Genomic DNA, 24,029 nt, shown 5'->3' with positions numbered 1-24,029 from the left:
CAGTTTTGTTCCTGTATTCTGATTGTGATAAACATTTTTCCCACTAATCTTTCAACACTGTCAGTTTTCAATACGGGTCAAACATCACCTGTGCAAACACTAAAACAAACAGAAAAACCCCAGTAATTCTGTTCCCCTGCCGAAGCTCCACTCACACACAAAAATTTTGTAACTAGTCCCTGAGATCACACAATTTTTCCTAATGTAACACTATAGAGCACTTCTAAAACTTCATTGATTTAATGGGTGCAATTGCATCACATAAAAAGAAATTACGGTATAAAGGCTGTTGCTTTCCAAGTCCCTGATAGCTGTTTGCCATCTGAACTGTTATACTTCCTAGCACAGCTTTTCTGGTAAAATGTGTTTTGTTTATACAGTTAACAATTCTCTTAATAATGACAAAGAATTTTATTCAACATTTCTGAAAGGGCACAAATGATCACAACTAAAGTAGGAACTGACATAGAATGTGCTCAGAGTTGTGTTTTTTGAGGGGGGAGGGATTTTTTTTTTCCACAAAATAATTACAATCCAAGAGAAAAGGCCTACCCAAATCAGTATAAAAATATCATCAAGTATAAAAACTAACAAGAAAATGAAAGTTTTTGCAACATAAAACACTTCAAAAGTTGTATCCTGTTCTCACATGTTTCATGATGTAACTTTTGTTCGGGAAATTATTTCATTCACAAAACTGTTGTTCTTTGCCAATACTTCATTCCTCAGTTGCTTCAGCTTGGTTTTGATGTCTTCTTCTGACATATCTGCCAGGGGCAATGCTTTCAATTGACAAAGAAAATCCTGAATTATTTTTTCGCCTTCCTGAAACAGAGGGAACAGAGGAGAGAAAGGGCTGGAGACAGAAAATAAATCAATAACTTTAAAAAACAAACAAACAATGAAAGAAAACACCCACAAAAAGAAGATGTTTAGCTTATATTAAAACTTTTGCAGGCAAGGGACTATTACTTCCGGACTTGCTCTCATGGTCACACCACCAGGACAATCCAGTTACTGGCATGATAAGTTCCTTTCCCTTTGAATCCATACACAAAAAAAATCTGTTTATCAGCGGAAATAGTTGTTAACGGAATATGTAACCTGGAGAGTTCCTATGCATATTCCACATTTGATGCCTGTGCGCAGCCATATGAGGTGAACATTGTGAGCAGTGAGAGAACAGGAATGACTCTGTTATCCAAACTAGTTACTTCTGAAGGAACCATAAACCAAAACTAATGTTTCAATAAGCAAAAGGAAAGAACAAGTTGTTACCGAGCAACTGGAGCCTGGCTGTCACCACGGACAGCAGATGATAATTAAGCTTTGCACATATGTTTTTGCACAAACAGGCAAGGGGAAACTTCTAAACGATCCAAATTCAACAGTAAGGACAAACCTTTCAGTGTTTAGTGTTCAGAATCTCCATATTATAAAGCATTTGCCAAGAGGACAGAACTCTGACCAGACCATTCTGCATTCTAGAACCTCACTGCAAACCCTGCTTAGTGTTATCCATTTTTTAAAAATCATTTAGGGCTAATGCAATGTGCTTTTAGTGCAGAAGAAAAGACAGGAGGAAAAAAAAGTTCATTCAAGAATTTAAAAAATCTCATATGGCTTTATGTGACTGTGTAGTTTGCAGTGCAGATGCATTCAGGTCTGTGCCAGGTGTGGATTTTCCCAGTAGTTGCCATGGGCCTGTGCAAAGCCAAGAGCTTGTTCCTCCACAGTTGAGTAGAGAGAATGAAACTCAGATTCTCACAGACTGTGCTAAACAGGAGGAAATCTGACAAGCGTAAACCAGACATTCCCGAGCCCTTTGATAAGCTGAGTTGGTGAGAGATGGTGGTTCTGGCGGGACAGGCAGCAGTGCAAAGGTGAAAGCTGTGCACTCTGCTTTTTTTCTGATGTTAACAGATCTGAATTGATGCTTCACGGAATTACTGCTGATCCCTCAAAAACAGGGAGCAAGAATAGATAAAGCCTTCCAGAATAGTATCAACAACAATTAACACAAAATTACAAACTTAAAAAGTCCCATGAAATGTAGCATGCGCACACTGAATAGCCATCAAAAGGGAAGAACACAAAATACTGGCTTTGGTTCACAGCATATAGAAAAACCTAGGGGACAGCTGGAGGCATAGTGCCTTATATGACTTTAGTTCTTACCAGTCATACTAACTGCTGATTACTATTCTTTAAAAGGAAAAAAAAATAGATTTAATTCTTATGAATATTTAAATTTTTAGATGAAATTCTCCTTATGTCAACTTGAAACAAGTCCAAACCAAAACCCACTACATCCTTCAACCTGTCTTCAACTCCCCATGAGCTAACTAAACTATTTCATTAGGGTAAAATGAGGTAACAGCTTTTATCCTCAAGCTTTGCAGGAATCTGAATCCTACAAACATTTTGCTTGAATTACTCCAGGTAAACCAAAAAACTTCTAGGTTAACAAACCTCTCTTTCTCTGTAAGGCTTCTTGACTGGTGGTTCTCCTTCACATTCCTTGGATTTGCCAATGTTTTGAAACTCCTCCAGCTCCAATGCCTTCTCTCTTGCATTCTCGATTACATGTTTTGGAAAAGCTGCCAGCTCTGCTACATGTATTCCAAAACTTTGGTCACAAACACCTGGGGGTGAGAAAGAAGAACAATTGGTAAAGAATTCTCAAGAAAAAGTAAAAATACACAACAAAGATTATATGAACAATCTTGCAATAATTCTCTGTTCTGAAGAACTGAGTGCACAATATGCTTGGGTTCTTCTAACATTTTATGATTGACATTTTGGACCACATGTGACTAAAGAACATGCTGTTTAATTAAGCTCCCTTCAAACAGGTTCCAAAACCACTTCATGAAGAAATGGCAAGTGAGAATGAATGAAACCAAAGGTGTTTTTTATTAAGTACTTTCAGTACCATCTATAGGATGCAGTCACTCACACCAAATATACACACACACACACACTCACTCCTCTGCATTTACATCAGTACCACATAACTCTCTGGTCTCCAGGAGTTTTAATCATGTCACAACCTTTCAACTTTAATTTTTGTATTTACTTCAATTAATATACTGTTTATAACATTTGGTTGAGAAAAATTCTCACAATTGCTTCTCACACTACTTCTGTTCTAAAGCAGAAAAAAAGAAAGGATCCTGTCATGCAAGTTGCATAGGAAAGAGCATGTTCATTGCATTTAGGTAAAAACTAAGCTGCAGGACTGCGTATGAAATATATTTTCATGTTCTTTCCCTTTAAGATTTGCCCCTACATATCTCCAAGTACATGAAATTTACCCTGTTCACAGTTTACAAAAGTCTTACCTTCCTTGACACGGTAGAGCATCGTCAGTGTGTCATCACTAGTCAGAGCAGTGACATGAAGATTATTGACTGTGGCCACTTGGTCAGCAAGTGCTGTCAGTTCATGAAAATGTGTGGCAAACATACAGAAAGCACAGATTTTGGTAGCAATGTACTCTGAAATAGCCCATGCTAAGCCAAAGCCATCATAGGTAGAAGTTCCTCTTCCCAGCTCATCAATGATTATCAGGGAGTTTTCAGATGCTGTCCTAAAAACAGAAAGGTATTTTATAACTTCAGAGAACAATATGAACTCTGGATATTTGAGATATAGACATACAGTATAAGAGACATACCAGGCACACACTTGCTGTTTACATAAAAACATATGAATAACGCACATACAAAGCATTACAAAAATTATTCCGAGTTAGATCATCTCTAGCTCATTTAGACTGTGGCCTTCTGGTAACAGCTCTATATAATCACTGAAATTACAGAAGATTAATCCAAAAACTTATGATCCTGCTAAAAAGGTCTTGAGATCCTCTGTTTTGAGTCATAACCACTAGTCAGCTCTACATAAGATAAAAATTTTACGTTGCATCATATTTAGAACCCATCCTTTCCCATCATCCCCAACTGATGAAACCAGATGAACACAGGACTTACCTAAGGATTGATGCAGTCTCTAACATTTCAGCCATGAAAGTAGATACACCTTTCAGCTGACTGTCTCCAGCTCCTACCCGAGCAAGAATACAGTCCACAATGGTTATTTCTGCAGAGTCGCATGGCACAAAACACCCAATCTGGGCCATGAGAACTATCACCCCAGTCTGTCGGATGTACGTTGACTTTCCTCCCATGTTAGGACCTAAAGAATAAAATTTTTTAAATGAATTAAAAACACCATCTTTTGACATTGTAAGACCCCTTTAAAAGGGAAAAGGCTCTAAATTAAAACAATATTTAAACTTCTCGTTCTTCTGCCAGGAAAGAGGAGCAAACTTGTCCAGCAGGTGCAACAAGTAGCTCTGCTACTACATGGCTTGCTCAGACATATTACCGAATGGTTTTTCAAAAGAAAGGGAACATGAGGAGCTTCCTAACTTTTGTGACTTCTTAAAAGTATAAGCAGTCATCTAAAAGGCATGTTCATACCTGAAGTTAATAAGCTTTCATTTGACAGTCATCAGTATCACTGTTTAAGAATGATAATAATTTTGCTTTCATCTCAACAACTACAATTTGTCTATAAATAATAAGTATCTTATTTACAGACAGGGTGAGCTAGCTGGAGATTTAAATTACAATCTAAAGGGATTCTGAACCTGCGAAAACAAACAAACAAAAAAATAATTATTTTTAATTGAAATACAAACAAAATAAAAAGTATGTTCCTAAAGGCTGTTCATTAAAACTAATTTTATGCTTTGGCAAACCATAAAAAAAAAAAGTTTGTTGTATTATGCATCTTACCATGCTTTTAAGATTCTTAGTTTCTGTTTTTATGTTAGAAGTGGTTCATTAATCATTCTCTAATTTAAGATTTTTCCTAATCAGAATGTGTCAAGAACATCTGGATGGAAATTAAAATTCAATTAAACATATAAACACTAAAAATGTTTTCCTGTGTAGCAGAATTATCTTAATTGCACCAGCGAATAGGGGAGAAAGGCTACATTCATTAAAACATATTTTATATTTAAATTTCACTTTAAAGCTAAATGAAGGAAACATTAACTCTAATGAACTGTTTAAAGTTTACCTACAAATGGTGCCTACGTGGCTACAATACAATTGATGCCTAATGGAATTTTCCAAAGCACTTAAATAGATTCAGATTCTTTAAGTCTTGAGGTTGCCTGGCTCACTGACTGAAATTCACTACGGTAAAATATACATGTTAAAGAATTAACTAATTTCTTGGTTGTAGTCTCCTAACAAGTAGCTTTTTTCTTCTTCTGAAACTACTGTTTTTAAATTAGTGATAACCCTCTCCAAAAAACTGTGCTCTAATTATAATTGTAACACCTAATTCCAAAACTAGGAATTTGATAGATGAGAAATATGGGCATATGTGCATAAGCATACACAACACTCAACATCAAAGGAAACATTCGACAAGAACATGGCAGCTTTTCGAAAAAAAAAATGCCACAAATAACAATAGTTTACAAATGACTTCCTTTTTTCCCCCCTGGACTAAATCTTATCCCACAGACAGACACCTGAATAACTTGCTAGCTGCTCACCCTTCATTGATTAAAGTTGTTTTGACCAAGTAGATTTTTTTTGCTTGTTGGTTTTAAGAAAAAACATCATGACTGAAAATACTTAAGATATTTAGAACCTAACTAGAAAGTGAGGAAGGTAAGATAATCTTTTACCAGTAATAATGTGGAACATCTGGTTGTCCTTCTCAAACATAACGTCATTGGGGATGAAGGCTACGTCATCTTGCACTTCGATGCAAGGATGCCTGGAGCCTTTCAGCACAATTCTTCCTTGTCCCTTCTCCAGAATGACAGGACGGACGTATGGCACCGGAGCTCCGTTTGACACATGAGCAAAACTGACAAGTGCATCCAACTGAGCTATCACGTCATTCATTGTCTGAATTGGCTCTGCATAACCTGTTTTTGTTTAGAGAAATACAAATCCAACACAGATACTTTTTGTTCTTGTTGAAGAGATAAATTAAAGCCTATACTCAACCCACAAAATTAACTAATTAATTTGCCTTAAAATTCAGTTTTGTTCAAGTTAGCATTCACCATCACCATAATTCCAAACCTACCATGCTTGGACTACAAAAGAGATTTCTCTTCAGACTAGGAAAAAGGAAAAGGTGAGGCCATTCTGATTGTTTCACATTAACACTAGACAGATACGTGTGTATTTTAGTATGGAAAAGCAAGTACTTCAAACTACAAGATGGCAGGAAATCCTGTAAATTTCCTTCCTCGTGGAACAATGAATTTGGATGTGCATGAAAGCAAAGGCAATTGAGACAGCACTCTGCAACTACTGAAGTTTGTGTGAATGATGTTATGGAGAGCTGGCAGTGCCTCACCAGCACCTCACCATATAGTGACAGGCAGTCTGAATCTGCCTCTTGAGGTCGTCCCTAAAATGGGTTAGGTATAGCTCAGACTAAGTTACCTAAGAATTACACACATGATCCAGCATCTTTTCTGTTATATTGACTCTAGGCATGAGGGAGAAGAATGCTTTCTGAATACATGTATACACTTCTAAGTCTATGAATGCACACCACAGAAGCTTTTTGCAGCAGCAGAAATCTTACTTTGAAACATACCAGGCAGATGGCATACTGTAGCTAATCCTGTCAGTTAGCTTTCTACATAAATATAAAAGCCTTAATGTGTTACAAACAAAAAATACCACCTGACAATTGCTAAGAGAAAAATGAAAGATCCAATTAGCTGCTGATTTTGCAACATACTTATCAAGCAAATTCCTCATCACGACAGCAGCTCATAAAGCTCATTAAGATTTCCGCTATATTTTAATACATTCAAGTATATTAATACTTAAGGTTTAAAAGTGTTTTCCTATCTCTAATGCATTTGTACCCAGCTCAATAGCTGCGTATTTGCAGCAACACCGGGAAAAGGTCTGACCATAGAAGAGAGCAACACATTTCAAGCCTTCAGCAACTTTTAAATGCAATCAATCACTTTTACACTAATTTTGTGGGGAAGGAAGTAGAAAAAAACGCAAAACCCTCTAGCACTCCAGACTGCAATATAGAGCAATAGTGCTATACTCACCTGAAGCAATGTTAATGATTTCCTTGACAATTGCATCCTGAGCCTCTTCATATTCTTCTCTGTTCTTTATATATTCTTCATTGATGGAGCTCAGTTTGCTGTGAACAAAACCACAATACTTGGAAGCTGTGAAATTCTAGTCTTCACTGCCACAACACACAACTCTTGGCCTCCTCACCCATGAGTCAGATCCAGTCATCCAAACCGCTTTAATAGGAGGGTTCAATGCAAGAACAACTAGGAAGATAACCTAAGAGTCATTCAGGTTGGGATATCAGACAAGATCAAGTCCAAGGTGAGTATCATCCAAAAGGGCCAAACCAGCAATTCTAACATCTCTCAACAGAGCCACTCTTAAAAATATTACAGTATATTTAATTGTTAGGGGCATCCTGTATGATGGAGAGCTTAAAACCAGAGAGAAATAAGGAACACAAGCAGCAGAGTAACAGTGATCTAATGACAGTGGATATTAGCTTTTTCAACTGGATTGCAGGGTTACAGAGAGTAGTGGTTTGCCATACAAACCATCCAGTTGGTTGCTGGTTACTCATAGCATTGCCTGGGGCTGATATTGTTCCCACCCTCACTAACAACTTGGGTGATGGGACAGAATGCACCTCAAACACAGTTGGTGGCTCATGAATAAAACCACTTCCAGGCAAGCACTCAATATGCTAGAAGGCAGGGGCGTTCTTCAGTAGGATCTAAATAGTAGAGAGAAAAGGCTACCAGAAATTTCAGCAAAGTAAAATGTGACATCCAGCGGCTAGGATGAAATAACCCCAGGCAAGAGCAGAGGCTGGTGTCCAAACGGCAGCTTCACAAAGCAGGAGCTGGGGGCTCCTGGTGGACTAGAAGCCAAACAGGAGCCAACAGCAAGTCCCTTGCAGCCAAGGGACTCACAGTCACATACTGGCTGTATGGGCTAGGGGATACCCAGCAGGTGGACAGAAGGGATCCTTCCTCACTAAGCACCTGTGAGACCACATCTCCAGTACTGGGTCCAGCTTCAAGCCCCAGCTTAAGAGGTGCTGAACCAAGATAGGCCCCACAATGATTTGGGGCTGGAACACACAAAATACAAGCAGAAGCTGAGAGAGCTGTGTTTATTCACGCTGGAGAAGAGAAGCTAAATGAGGATGCAAATGCTGCCATGGACTACCTAATCCAAGGGATGTAAGCAGAAGACTTAGACTCCTCCTGGAGCTGCACAGCAAAAGCAGCAGGTGCAGAGATGGAAGATCTCACAAAGGGCATTCTGATAAGATCTATCAAAGAAAGTTTTCACTTGTGAATTTTAATCCTTAGAGGATGGGTAGTTGGCCAAAGTATAGAACTACTTCGTCCAGCTTTGAAAATGGATTTAATTCTATGGCAATTCTGCAAAAGCAACTTTTAAATCATGAAATAAATACAAATAAACAAATAAGTAGACCTACAAGAACAGCAAAAAGTGTATTTTTTTTGCAAGGATGATCTGTAACAGAATTGTTCTCTGGTCAAGGAGGCACTGAAACAACATCAAGGCAATTAACCTTCAGACTGAAATAGTCTAAGCTATAGAGACACAGAACAGAAGTCCCGTGCATGGCAGCAACATTAGCTACAACATAGTTTGGAACAGGAAAGGTAGCTACCAACAAAACACATTTGGTGATAACCATAAGTAGCTTTCTTCCTATTGCAGCTTGTGAGACTGTCTGTGTAAACAGTTACAGTGAATGCAATTAGGCAGCTAAAACTGAGAAATTAGCCAAAGTCAAAAGAACAAGAATAGCTGAACTGTTGGCAAAGGAAACCAGGGCAAGGGGAATGAATACATGTGCTTGTAATAGACATTACTGCATGACTCCCTCATGCCAGTCTTGCTCAACATTTCAATATGTGAATTAATTAAAAAAGATGAAAATTCAGCCACTGAAGATGGAGGAAGAATAGCCTATTGGGATACCTATCGAGAAAGGAACAATTGTTTCTCTCACAGCAGGCATAAAAAGGCATCAATATCCTTTCATACCTGTTAGTAAACTTCACGCCATTCTTCTGGGTATCGATTATCTTGTACTTGGAGTTGTTCCGGAGAACTTTTTCCTCCTTGCAAGTGATTCGAAAATGGTGTCCAAACTGCGAATTTGACTCTAGTTTGATACTTTTGCCAGCTTCCAAACCTTTTAAATGAAAAAAAAAAAAAAAAAACAGAAGGAAAAAGAAAGAAGAAAATCATGACCCAAGAGCCTGTAGTCTGCGCTATGTCTGCTCAATAACATCTACATAGCACACCTAGGATATGCTATTAAGCATATTGCTTTGGGTCTGCACACATAGGAGAAGTAACTAGACCTAACAGAAATTTACTGGTTCATTTATTTCATAAGCCCTCACACTGTGTATTCAAATCAAGTACCCCCTCAGCGCACTCTTACATTTCCCCCAGAAACTAGAATAACGTTCAGAGCACATTAGAAGAATATTCTATATTAATGCAATAAGCACAGTACATTTAGCCTTGTGACTCTTTTACCAACACATACTTCTGCAGGTGAGATTTCTCATTCCATCCCTATGCAATCTTGTCTTCCCTTCTTTTGCATCCAGGTATCTTGTTTAAACTAAAAAAACAAGACTGAAAAATATGCAAGCTCTTAAAGGTGTAACCTAAAATACCTATGGTGTTGCCAGTTTTCCTTGCCACCATATTTTCATTAAAAATGTAAAAAGTGTATTTCAATTAAAGTTGCTCTTTGAATGTCCAATTCACTATACAACTTTACACTATGTAAAACCCTTTGAATGCCTCATTTTGTGTCCAAGAATTACGCATTACATTTTGCAAAGAGCTTCACACAGAAAACTGGCATGCCCTGAATGAACATTCAAAAGAATGGGCAGACAAAAAATGTTTCTGTGTACATCCTTAAAGGATGAAAAATAAAATAAGATTTAACCAAGAGTTAGATGAGTTGTGGTTCTAGAAAAGAAGTTCCACAGTACCTTGCAAATATGAAATAGGCTACCTATGAAATAGGCTGTGATGCCATCCTTAAGGAAGGTCAATTTGGAACCCCCAAATTACTCCATTTTCAATAGGCTGTACTAAATGCAACAATTAAAGTCACCCAAAAACTAGTTATAAAATAAACAGCCCTGAACTCCTCTATAATAGATTTCACTAGTTCATCTCAGAGCATTTTACAAAGAATACAAGAAGCAGTGGCAGTTCATACCCTACCTAGTTCTTTGGCTGCACTCTTCAAAACGGACTGCATGTTTTCCTCCAGCTCATTCATCTTCTCTCTTAATTCTGTCAAGTTAGGATCAAAAGAAGCCTTGACAAGAAATTCATGATTCTCCACCTAGGGGAAAAATATATAAATAATTCCCACCCTTTGCATACACATAGAAATGAATTTATTTTAATCCTTTAGTTTAATGTGTGTGTGTGTGTGTGTATTTAAAAATTACACGTGTGTTTCTATGTATCAAAAATAAATACAATTTTGCAATGCATTAGTATTTGTGATAACTGTATTCTTGGTTGACTGGAGTCTGATTCACTTACGAAACAAATGAGACTCAAACATTTCTTCCTCAGAGGACATACTTTGTACAAGTAAAATATACCAATTTAACTGAGTCATTTACTTTGAAATGGATGCAGTTGTTTACACATTTTTTCATTTGCATAAAAGCAACAGCGGTACTAAACAGAGAGAAAAAAGAAACAAAGTGGGTGGAAATGACACTGTTACATATTTCCACAAAATCTGTTTGCCAGCCTAGATTTAGGCTACTAATCAGGACAGACTGTAAGAGGAAAGAGCATTTCAAAACAAGTCTTTAAAATGGAAGCTTCTGAGAATATTTCCTGTCCCAATACACATTTAATAGCTTATGAAAGTTGAATGTAAGCCTATATTTTATAACCAAAAATCTTCTCCAATTTCAATCCAATTCTGAGCTGAAAAGCATATAGATAGTTCCCCACCAACTAAACATTTTCAGAGGTGCTGATGAATTAAGTTGTACCTCATCCTTTTCCTTCTCTCCTCCCCATGCTTCCACTGCTAGTTACGCATTCTCAGTGACATTATGAGCACCCTTAAGGACCTTAGTTTACTTTACAGACCCATATTTATAGTCACTAAAAAGAAAATATTATATACATATATATACTTTTGCAGTCAATAAAGTATTAGCAGTTTTCTGTGACATGGAAACTAAACATTTCCCTCATTTAAGTTAAACCAAGCCGTTATTTTCATGAAGCTTCCTCTGACTGGAAATTATCTGCAAAACTGTGCTTAGCTGCTGCAACTACTTGAACAAGATACTGGTTTACATGTAGCTTTACTTTTATCCACAAGTACATGTTAGCGAGAGAAGAAGGGTGGGAAAAAAAGGGTAGGTTTTGCAGTTCCTTTTTTCTGTTCCCTTAAAAAACAAACACATCACACTAAAAACAACCGAGCAAGAGGTGCTGTAACTGCTGGCACCACAGTTGCAGGTATCCAGCTTTTATTCACAAAAAAAAGCTTCAAGTCTGGATGCACCTAGGAAACTTTAAAAGCATTAGCCTGCAAACTATCAGGTTTTGCAGCAACTTGGGACAAAGCTCTGAGAATGCAATCTGGAAATTAAAGCCTCAGGATTACTTACGCCTTTTGAATTTGGAATGGGGGCTAAGTAAATTACCACATGAAGAAAGTGCAGAATATACAGTATATTCAAAGGATTGCTAGTGTCTTCTGGGAATGACCTTCCCCAGACAAGTAAGCCAGTTCTTCCTTACATATGTAAGGAAGAAAGCTTCCACAGAAGCTGCATATGTAAGGAAGAACTGAACCAAGGTGCTGGTTTCCTCTATGCAAATACCAGCACTGCAAAGTGTTTCACTCAGCCTGATATTTTGGTTCCATTTTTGTTGTGCACCCACAGTGCAGTGGCACGGTTCTCCAGGAACCTAACCGGAGATACACGGGCTTCACAGAGTGATGAAGCATGAGGTTTGTTTTTCTGTTTATTTTTTAAGAGGGCCATCTTAAGAAATGGAGGCATTAAGAAAGGAGCTTAAATTTATTCTCTCCAGAAACATCCCTGTTGATAGGTCTGCTCCTCTCTTCCCCTCAATAAAGGGTATACCTGCAAAAAGAATAGCTTATGACAGAACATATGGTAGAAAAGACCATTCCTGGTTTTGCAAGACTGTTTCCGAAACAGACACTAGAAAGGTCCGACTGCACAGCCACACGCCACTTGCAGTAATGACTGACTTCATGAGATAATCACAGAATGCTTAATGCTAGGGTCACCTAGAGCACGTGGCACAGGACTGCCTCTAAGCAGGTTTTGAAGATCTCCAGAGAAGAAGACTCCACAACCTCTCTGGGCAACCTGTTCCAGTGCTCTGTCACCCTCACTGTTAAAAATTTTTTTTTCTTAAGTTCCTGTGGAACATTTGATGCTTTAGTTTCTGGCCGTTTCCCCTAATTCTATGAGTGGTCACCACTGAAAAGAGGCCAGCACCATCCTCCTCACTGCCTCCCTTGAGGTACTTACATACACTGATCATTTAAGTTAACAGCAAAGTGAAAAGCAGGTTTGGAGGTTTTTTGTTTCGTTTCATTCGTTTGTTACAAAGCTTCTGGTCTACAGTATTAAAATAGTATTATTTCAGTTGCTGGTTACCTTCATAACTTGGCAGTTCAGGAGCCACACAGCACACCAGGTGCTCCAGCCTCAAGCTCAATTGCCTGGTGGCATTTTCAGGCGTAGCTACCAAGATCTTAGGATGTCTTGCATCCCATTGTTACAACCCATTGCCAACTATTATCGGCAGATCCTTTATCATTAAGAAATTGTTAGATAATCTTTAGTTCGAACAGAATTACTTCATCTGATTACATCATCCAAGAGAAATCGGTGTGATTAATAGACAACATTTTAATATGAAAAGTTGAGCTGAACTGTTAGAAAAATCAAACAAGCATCATTTAAAAATGTATTAAAAATAATGTTACTAAATAACAACATTGGGTATCCATTATTGTATTATACTCAAATTCTTTTCAAGCTGTGCTTCTCCTGCAGAAGATATAATTAGGAGATTTGCTTAAAGCGACCTTCAGTTGTGGAAGTGACCAGGTGAATGTGGCCAACAATCTGGCAAAACAAGTGTTAACAAGGATGTAGAGTGGCAACTATTTGGTTTCTTGGTGCTTCACCAAGATCTTGCAGGTAAAATGCACTGAAGTCTAAACTACAACTCAGTGCTCTTCTAAATTTCAGTACGCTTCAGAAAGTAAGGAAAACAAAAGGCACAGGTACCCAAGACAGTTCCAAATACTCCATTACCATCTTCACTCTCTATATAACATGACACTGGCAGCAATTATTCAAACACAAGGGGTTATACTGGAAGCAAATCTCTTTAATTCAATATGGATAAAAGGAAGCTACGCATTCTCTTTTGTTCTAATAAATATCCACTGCCTCTTTTAAGATTCTCAAGATTTGATAACTGCATATGTCTACTTGAAGGAGTAAGACACGAGTCTCATTTCCAAGGGGTTACTCACATGAAACAACAAAAATTATTTGAAGACTCTGGCAGTATCCTAAAATAGCTAAATGATACAAAAAGCAGATCCTTCTGTTAAGGGCTATGCTCCTAGTATCTGAACTCCAATTCCCTTTTACGAGGATTGCTAACACATTTTGAAGGCAGCCCTGCTTTGAGCAGATGGCTGAAGATGACTTTGAAAGGTCCCTTTCCAACCAAATTTCATGATTCTGTGAAATACAGGAACAGAAGTGACAGTTTATCAACATTTACTACAGCTGGTAAATGAATAACCACATCCCACACTTTTTCAACTCAGTTGTTTCCTTTTATGCTGCAATGGTTATCCTGAAAGGATTAGTGACATAACTAAGTTGCTTTGACAACCCATCCTGCAATCACACTCAGAATAGAGCTGGGTATTTTATTTGAATTTCCTAAGAATCTAAGAGGCATTGCAAGTCAAAGATTCAGGTTTTAATGTTCAAACAGAAGAATATTATATTTCCAGTAAAATCAGTGTTGATTTATCTATAGTCATTTTAATCAATTCCAGTATCTTAAAAAAGCACCAAACCCCTTACACTAAATCTAAAAGAGTAGATTTCCTGGGACTTAATTAAAAATAATTGACTCAATATTCTGTTTAGAAGGACAACAAAACATGTTAAAAGTAGAACTTGAAAAGAAATTCGAAGAGATGGACTATGAAGGGTAAAGGCTTAGAACAGCTGTTAGTTTTATAGAAAGCAGAGACTGAGGGACTGCATCAACAGATGGTCTGTAACTAGTATAGAGCTATAAACTTCTTCATTAGCATATATCACAAATTACAGAAACATGTCAGTCAAGCAGTCTTTCCTCAAGTAAGCAGTAAAGCGCAACTGATAGCAGTATCAAAACCCATGCCTTTGCAGCAAAATAAGTTATGCTAAAAATTCTGAAGCCTGCCCAGTTTTGATAAGTTACTTTGTTCCACAACTTGCCTACCCCTTTGCCAAGTGTGGTAGTGAGGGCAGATTTCATATTCCTCAGCCCGCTGAGTGATATTTATGACAATCCTAAAAAGCTTCCCCACTTTTTGAAAAGAAACATCCTATTGGGAAAGGAACATTAAATAAGTTATTATACAAAACTAGAAGAAATAGTAATTTTGTTAAAAAAAATTGAAAATATATTGAACAGATTCTCTTAAAAAGTGAGTGGAAAAATGCATACAAAATGCTCTAGAAATCTTGACATTGCTTCACCCAGTTTAGTGAAAGTACACAGCCAAAAACATGAATTGTATTCGATATTAAGCAATGATAAATCAGTCATTTATACTCATCTCATCACCTCTCTGGTACAGATTTAAGAACCAGAGATATTCCTTCTGGCTTAGTTTGGCCATTTTTTTCTCTCTATGTGTAAGCTTAGATTTATCAGTATTATTTTATAAGCAAGTTTGGGGTATGGGTGCAAATTAAGTTAAATAGCTTTATCTCTAGGTCAATCATTTTCCAGAGAGGTAAATTGTTAATTTTGAAGACTAAATCCTATGAAATAGAACAAACTCTAGTGAACTTTACAGAAGCAGAGAAATACAGCCAGAGTATGTTTGTTAAATAACCCAGGTTTGAGATGCATCACAGTAACATCACTGAACATACAAAGAAACAAACAAAAAAAGAGTGGTAAAACTATTTCCCTTTTAATATTTTTTTTTAAAACAAGAAAAGACCATAGCATCCATGTATCTCAACCATTTTATTACTGGACTAGATAATTAAGTCACTGGGTGAACATCCTCTTAATATTCAACTGCTATCCAATATCTGTCCTCATTTACTGCTAAGATAAAATAGCCTAATATAGATGATCAATTAGCTTTGTGAATGTGGAGCAGATTGTAAAGTTCAATAAAAATTTCTATTGCTAAATAAACCCCCTCCCACGTGCCATCTTGTACCTTATCCATGTCTAATGTTGTTTCTATCATCTCCAGAAACTTAGAGAAGTCAGAGTTGATATCATTAAGTGGTGTTATAAACACTGCCAACAACAACATCTGGTGATCTCCTGTTAAGCAAAAAAAAGAAAGAAAGAAAAAAAAACAATCATTGACAAAAAAAGAAATCCACAATTTTCCCAACAGTCAACCAGAATTCACCTATCCAAAATAATTAGCACAACCATAAAAATGGTTAATTCCCATTAAGACTGTTCACAATTATTTCATGCAACACTTGTGCACACTTTTTTTAATGGCATTATCCCTTTTATATTGATTAAGCTCATACCTATTCTATCACCTTCAGTTATATCTGGTTGTATTAACTCCATAATAGGAAAAAAGTTATGGGCAAACAACAGGTAAGAAGCAAATTTGCTGCCTCTTCTTGCCCCACAGAAAGCTGAAATGGCTTTGTTACAACTGTATTTCTACAGCGACCCATTTTAAAAACATGAAGTCATGAAGGGAGGAGGGAAAAAAAAAAAAGGATCAGCTACACATAAGGGCTTTTTGTCCTAAATCTAAATTTCCAGGAATTGGGAGTACTTATTAAAGTCATACTTGGACACAAACAGAAATTGATTTTTTTTTCAGTTTTTCCTTCTCTTGCTTAAAAAAACCCCATCACCTGCTCTAGCCAGGTATTGTTCTTTACACAGAACAACCTAGGAGCACCAACAATAAAATGCACTTATGCAGTTCACAGTTCACTTACTGCACACATATATTGCCCATTTTGTGAAAGACATATTTTCATCAAGCCTACAAAGAGAGATGCGACAAGGAAAGCTAAGGCACGTCTGGAAGGCAAGCTGGCAAAGGACGTTAAAAATAACAAAAAAAAAATTCTTCAAATACATTAACAGCAAAAGGAAAATCAGGGAAAACGTGGGTCCACTGGCGGACGGGATGGGCACCCTGGTTACAAATAACACAGAAAAAGCAGAGTTGCTGAATGCCTTCTTTGCTTTGGTGTTTACCAAGGGCAGCCCATTAGAGCCCCAGGCCTTAAGGACAAGAGAAGAAGCTGGTGGAGAGGAAGACTTGCCCTGGGTAGAGGAAGATTGGGTCAGAGAGCACCTAAGGAACCTCGATACCCACAAATCCATGGGCCCTGATGGGATGCACCCCAGAGTGCTGCGTGAGCTGGCAGATGCCATAGCTAAGCCGCTCTCCATCATCTTTGAAAGATCCTGGAGAACGGGGGAGGTGCCGGAAGACTGGAAGAAGGCCAATGTCACGCCAGTCTTCAAAAAAGGCAAGAAGGAGGACCCAGGCAACTACAGGCCAGTGAGCCTCACCTCCGTCCCCGGAAAAGTGATGGAACGGCTCATACTGGCTGTTGTCTCCAGGCACATGGAGGACAAGAAGGTGCTCAAGAGTAGTCAGCATGGATTCACCAAGGGGAAATCTTGCCTGACTAACCTGATAGCCTTCTATGATGAAATGACCGGCTGGATAGACGAGGGGAGAGCGGTGGATGTCGTCAATCTCGACTTCAGCAAGGCTTTTGACATCGTCCCTCACAACATCCTCCTGGGCAAGCTCCGGAAGTGTGGGATAGATGAGTGCACAGTGAGGTGGATTAGGAACTGGCTGGATGGCAGGGCCCAGAGAGTGGTGATCAGCGGTGCAGAGTCTAGTTGGAGGCCTGTAGCTAGCGGGGTCCCCCAGGGGTCAGTCCTTGGTCCAGTCCTGTTCAATTTATTCATCAATGACCTGGATGAAGGCACGGAGTGCTCCCTCAGCAAGTTTGCTGATGATACCAAATGGGGAGGAGTAGCCGATACCCCAGAGGGCTGCGCTGCCATCCAGAGGGACCTGGACAGACTGGACAACTGGGCGGTGAAAAACCTCATGCAATTCAACAAGGCCAAGTGCAAGGTCCTGCACCTGGGGAGGAATAACCCCAGACACCAGTACAGGCTGGGGACTGACCTTCTGGAAAGCAGCTCTGTGGAGAAAGGGACCTGGGCATCATGGTGGATGATAAGCTGACCATGAGGCAGCAGTGTGCCCTCGTGGCCAAGAAGGCCAATGGAATCCTGGGCTGCATTAAGAAGAGCGTCTCCAGCAGGTCGAGGGAGGTGATCCTGACCCTCTACTCAGCCCTGGTGAGGCCGCATCTGGAGTATTGTGTCCAGTTCTGGGCTCCACAGTACAAGAGGGATGTGGAGCTGCTGGAGAGAGTCCAGCGCAGGGCTACAAGGATGATCAGGGGCCTGGAACATCTGCCCTATGAGGAGAGGCTGAGGGAGCTGGGCCTGTTCAGCCTGGAGAAGAGAAGGCTGAGAGGGGATCTAATCAGTGTATATAAATACCTCAAGGGAGGGAGTGCAGAGGACGGTGATGGTCTCTTTTCAGTGGTGGCCACTGATAGGACTAGAGGAAATGGCCGGAAACTGAAACACCAAAAATTCCAGAGGAACTTAAGAAATTTTTCCTTAACAGTGAGGGTGACAGAGCACTGGAACAGGCTGCCCAGAGAGGTTGTGGAGTCTCCTTCTCTGGAGATCTTCAAAACCCGCTTGGATGCAGTCCTGTGCCACGTGCTCTAGGTGTCCCTGCGTATGCAGGGGGGTTGGACTAGATGATCTCTAGAGGTCCCTTCCAACCCTAAGCATTCTATGATTCTATGAAATTAGCACCTATTCAACAGTCAGCTGTGAAAACTGTCAATAAATTTACGTTTAAATCTTCTGCTTCGAATTTTAATTTAATCATAGCAAGATTAGCATTATTGACTATGTATTTATGAAATACCTCAAAGAAAACTGAGTGCTGTGAGCCTATAGTCACTGGACTATGTACAGAATTATAAGATTTGCCCCTGATTTTCACAGATAAGCCTTTGCAAATTAAAGGCAGAGAGAGGCAGAATTAAGCTCCAACTGTTCCTGAGCTTCCCAATTTCTTACTAGACTAGGTAGAAAAAGATCCTAATCTTGCCCAAGAAAATTGTCAGTAATTGATAAAAGTCACATGATCAGGACAGGATTGTTTAAGGTTATCCCTTCTCTTTCTGTCTCTCAGCTCTGCAACTCAAATATTTTTTTTTGCTTCCTTTTCCTCCCAAGTCCTTTTACATTTTTTTCCTCAGCTTTTCATATTAAAGCTCTTAACTGATTAGTATCTATTAAGAGAGAGGGGAAAAAAAGTTCATGTTATTGAGAGTCTACTGAACTTGTAAAAACGGAGTCTTTAAAAATATTTAATTCAACTGAAGAACAGAGTAATACAAGAAAAATACAGCATCAGCAATGGACCATTTGCTATGTACACTTCAGTTATTTGTTTCAGTTCATCCACAGCTGCTTCTGTCTCCTCTGTACAGCGATTCATGCTTTTATTATATGAAAATAGAAGAAAGAACTATGATGACAGAGCTTAATCAACTGTAAACACTTGCAACTAAGAGCTCTGAAATAAGATAGTCCTTTTAATTATTATTTCATATCTCTTTCTCTCACTTATGTATTGGCTCCAGTACCTACACCCCACTTTGAAGACAACAGATCTGAACCAACCTAGAAAATAAAAGGAGACAGTAAAGAAGGAAGCAGAGACTGAAAGAGCAGAGTTTCACATTCGCTATTCAGAGTGGATCTGACGGTTACCAAGACACCGTCAGAGAGATGCCGGAGCACCCACCAAGTAAGGATGCCAAGTATACTTGAACTAGAAGTGATTGTTCTTGAGCTTGGAGCAGTAATAACCATTTTCTTCTTGAAAGGAGTAAGTAGGGAAGTGTCATGAGAGCACTTCATTATTAGGATTAGAGGAGCATAGCTTCAGACACTGTAGGATGATGCTGAATTCCAAAATTAGAACATACTGGTTTATTTCATATACTTATGACAGAATTCAAACTGAAACATTATCGAAGTAATTTGAACTTTTCAATCCAAATTCAATATTCAAGACCTGGGGGAATTAAAAAATTTGGTGATTCTGAGGATTTATGGAAGTTGTATCAGTATGCTGTCCATCAAAGCACAATACTTTACATTAAAAGAATCTGAGCAAGAAATATTATTGAAAAATTCTAAATTAAACTCCACTTTTTTTGCTCCTGTATTCTAAAGTCATATAAAAGAGATATTATTAAAAAAGGGAAAAAAAATCCCAATTTTATACCTCCTTGATATCATTAGTACGTGAACTGCACATAGAAGATACCTGACGATATATTTTACATATCTCCAAAAGCATGGAGAGATGCAATTAGTGATTACAAACCTCATCTGCTTCCGGGTAAGGTTTTAATTTAAACCATAACTTCCTTACTAGAGCACAGTTAAGAGCCTATTACATGCATTAAAGACTTTTACATAAATTTAAAATGTTTATTAGAAACCGAAGAAAAAAAGCCCTGGCACTTTATGCTTAAACATTTATCCAGTCAGCAGACTAGTGAATAGAACTAAAAAACAAACACATATAAAACACCACACATTTATATCACAGTGATGCACTTAAACTTGACATTTTGATGGTACATAAGGTCTTTGAAAAAACAGCGAGGAAAGAACAGGGAGCAAAACAGAAGTTGGATGAAGTACAGTACAAGTTTACCAGAGGTAAATTCCACCCAAATAATGCAAAGCCTGTCTTAGAGACAAGACAAAGCAAATCCTGCATATCTAAGCTGGGCTCCTGTAGACCATTCACCATGGTGTTACATGAGGTTATAAGATGGAAAACGTAAGACTCAGGTTAATGCAATGATCAAAGGGCAGTCAAAGGGGACATGGTGATTTGCAAAAGATCTGTGTGCTGAAAGGATATCAGCAGGATAGCTCTTCCAGGACTCATACAAGCATTAAACCTTTAAAAAAGTGCAGATTAATGATATACACACAAATGAAAGAAGGTTGCTTATATAAATTGTGGAAGATATCAGTGGAGGAACCACCAGCAAAATAACAGAACTAAATTACCTTGAAAACTGGACTAATAGAAATGAAATTAAATTTAATACTGAATAAGGAGATGCATCCATAAACAAAAGAATTCCACTATAAGCAGGAGAATAATCTGCCAAAAATGACAATGGATCATCCCTGGGACAGACACACCAATGTAATGCAGTCCTGAAAGGTACAGAATTAGGATACGCCAGCCAAAATATTTCCAAAAGCAATAGTGAGCTATTCAAGTCACTGGACAGAGTATGGTAGAAATCCCACTGGAACATGGCATACAATTTTTCTATCCTACATGCATGCAGGCTTGAAACAAAGCATCAGACTGAATTGAGAATGAAGATTAAGTAGGTTCTTAAAGACAAACTTCTCGTAAGTAGCTAGATTTTATGCCCCAATAATTTGAGCAATGAACAAATGCTCCCTTCTGCCAGCAACAGCAAAACAACTTGATGATTCAGTGCTTTTTGTTGTTTCCTATCAAATACAAAAGTCATCTTCATTCATTCCCCTCCTCCTCAAGTTTCATTGCCTATACAAACAATTATCTCAGGAAAGCAGTGCTTTATATTGAGGAAACAGCAACCACCGCTACTTGCTTTATGTTGCAGTTGATTCATTCCCCCTTTCCCCCACTCTCAAAAAACACGAATTAATAAACGTTCCAAAACTCACAGATGCTTTCAGAGGCCAGAAATTTTCTGACTTTCCATCTCCTGGTAAGTTAAAAGATTTTGTATAGTTTCAAACAGGAAAAATCATGAGATGCAGTCTGAATCAGTCACATTTGAAACTACCAGGCCATTCTTGTATTTTAAGCAACGGCATGCAAATACAAAGAAAAAATAAAAACAACACACTTTACCTATTTTAAATTGTTATTTTAGATGCACTGCTGATAAACGCCCTACTAAGGATAACTAATTTATGTGTAAAACAGCAAGAACCTTTTGCAATTCTTTACACATAAAGCAAGCTTAGCAGGTGCCTCACAGATTGGTCCTCAAGACATCTAAAAGCGGATTGCTTTCAAAACCAAGTATAACAACAGAGAAACTCTGTTGATTCAAACAATGAGTAATAGGAAAAAGGAGAGGAGACATCAAGAGAGTATGCTGAACTAATATCTGTGGGAGACATTTCAGAGCTCCAGGCTGGGAAAAAACAAGCAAAGTCTGCTTGCAAGTGTCAAAGGGACAGAGTTGAAGCTGATAAACTGTGGCAGAGTACTTGGAAAAAAGTATTTACATATAAAGAGATTTCAAAACACATGAATGGACTTCTACCAAAAAAAAATTTTTTTTTGTCAGCATAGGATGGGCATGAAAAGAACTACTACTGCTACATTGAATCCCCTGCCTACCACACTGGCACAGTACCTTATCTTGCTTGCTCTCGATAACATATAGAAAAGATAAAGAAAGTGCAATCCTTCTAATTTCTAGTAATTGTCATAACATTGAGCTTTCGACTGATGAAGAGCAGAAGAAAATTAGTTCCTAAAGGAAATAATAAATAAATGCAGGTCAAAGTATACCAATAAAATTTAGATGGAAAAAAAAAGGTTAATCACAACTCAAAGAGCAAATAAAACAACTCTCTTACAAAGGAACACAACAATGTTGTACAAAGAGATTTCATAACACACACGCATTTAGCCAAGTTGGTTTTTTTTTTTTTTTTAGAAATAAGTAAATAAGTCAACCTCAAAGACTACAGAACTACCATCTGACTGCTCAAGTATTTTAGCTGCACATTATTTGCAACACTGGGGCAGGGGGTGTAAAGATTTTGTTAAGTATCTGACTGGCATTTCACAATTTTATCACGTTTCACTTATCATTATGCCTTATTCCTGATAAGGAAAAATACACATAAGTCATCTTTGGAAATCTACACACTATTTCTTGTCACTCTCACACCATTATAAAACACTGGAAAATAGACAAGGGATGGCATTACCTTCATGTTTTTCTAGTGCTTGTACAACATTAGGGAGTTGATTAATTGCCTGATACATTCGATAACAGTCCTGTAAGGTTGCTGCCTGTCTCTGAAATTTCTTTGCTAGCCGGTTGAGATCTGGGAAGCGACGTAAAAGATCTTCTTGAAGGCACTGACGTAGTTCTGGATCTACCACAAAGGCTTCAACCAAATCCAACCTAAACGAAAAGTTCAGAACATGAATTAGTGTGGTAAGGCTTTTGTTTAATTTTGTGTAATTAAACTGAAAACACCTATCTGGAAGTTTCTATTTATCCCTTCTCTATGGACATATTCATCAGCCAACTTCCACAATAAAAAATAAATAAATGAAACTAGAACAATGCATGAGCTGAGAAAGTATGGAGTTTTAAACTAAGTTATACTTTTGCAACATACAGAATTGGGATAACTAATGAACAACTTTGGAGTCAAAGTGTTTCAAGCTCAAATACCAATATCTGTTCAGCAGATAATGTTGAAGCCCAGAATCTTCTTTGAGGTTAATTCCTTCACAGAAGGTCATCTGCTAATCTGTGGAAGAATAGACACTGAGTGTATGGGGGAGAGGCTGAACTGTCAAGAGTCCTTGGCAGAGTTCAGCTGCCTGTGCTCAAGGCCGGCTTTGTTACAGCACAGCTGTGCAACCCTCAATCACAGAGTCAGAAATCTTGAGGTTGGAAGGGACTTCCAGGTATCCTTTAGTCCAAAGTCCTGCTCAGAGCAGGATCAGCTACAGCAGGCTGCTCAGTGCTATATCCAGTTGCGTTTTGCGTATCTCCAAGGATGGAGATTCCACAGCCCTTCTGGGCAAGCTGCTCCTGTGTTTGACCACTCTCAGTTTCAAATTAAACATAAGACTATGTTTTCAATTTCCCATATTTTAGTTTCTACCTCCCGTCTTTGTCCATTCACCTCAAACCACAGAGGAGTCTGTCTCAGTCTTCTTTTCTCCTTCCCACCAGGTATTTCTATACATTGACAAGATCCTCTGAGCCTCTTCTTTTCCAGGCTGAACATTCCCAGCCCTCTCAGACTCTCCTCATATGACAGATTGCTCCAGTCCCTTAATCATCTTAGTAGTCCTTTGCTGGATCCTCTCTAGCATGCCTATGTCTCCCTTGTACTGGGGAGTCCAGCCCTAGACACACCACTCAGGCTATGGCCTCACCAGAGGGGAAGGATCACCTTCCTTTGGTCTGCTGGCAGCGCTCTTCCCCACACAAGCAGTATGAGATTGATCTTTTTTGCCACATGTACAGTGCTGGCTCATAGTCAATTTGGTGCCCATCAGAACCTCTCTGTCCTTCTCTGCACAACTACTGTCCATTTGGTCACCCCCAGCCTGTACCGGTACATGTAGTTACTTCTCTACTGGTGAAGACTCTGAATTTCCTTTTGTTGAACTTCATAAGGTTTCTCATTTCTCCAGTCTGTCAA

The 24,029-nt window shown here is 38.5% G+C and overlaps 1 protein-coding gene across 1 annotated transcript in view; it reads right to left on the bottom strand.

Moving 5' to 3' along the window:
- Positions 1-216: 216 nt before the first annotated feature.
- MSH2 (mutS homolog 2) overlaps positions 217-24,029 on the bottom strand; it is a 42,445-nt gene continuing 18,632 nt past the window's right edge. The window contains exons 7-16 of the mRNA XM_088532154.1: positions 22,569-22,768; positions 15,637-15,746; positions 10,356-10,479; positions 9,144-9,294; positions 7,124-7,221; positions 5,717-5,962; positions 3,996-4,200; positions 3,345-3,592; positions 2,473-2,645; positions 217-825 (exon numbers count right to left, since the gene is read on the bottom strand). Of these exons, the coding sequence (XP_088388280.1) occupies positions 655-825; positions 2,473-2,645; positions 3,345-3,592; positions 3,996-4,200; positions 5,717-5,962; positions 7,124-7,221; positions 9,144-9,294; positions 10,356-10,479; positions 15,637-15,746; positions 22,569-22,768 (1,726 nt within the window). The 3' untranslated portion in view covers positions 217-654. The remainder of the gene's footprint in view (positions 826-2,472; positions 2,646-3,344; positions 3,593-3,995; positions 4,201-5,716; positions 5,963-7,123; positions 7,222-9,143; positions 9,295-10,355; positions 10,480-15,636; positions 15,747-22,568; positions 22,769-24,029) is intronic.

Source organism: Tinamus guttatus, unplaced genomic scaffold, assembly GCF_059628265.1.
Source record: "Tinamus guttatus ecotype Peru unplaced genomic scaffold, ASM5962826v1 Tinamus_guttatus_pri_ptg000456l, whole genome shotgun sequence".
NCBI classification, from domain to species: domain Eukaryota; kingdom Metazoa; phylum Chordata; class Aves; order Tinamiformes; family Tinamidae; genus Tinamus; species Tinamus guttatus.
Note: the sequence above shows the minus strand (reverse complement) of the source record. Positions and strands in the feature narration are given on the sequence as shown.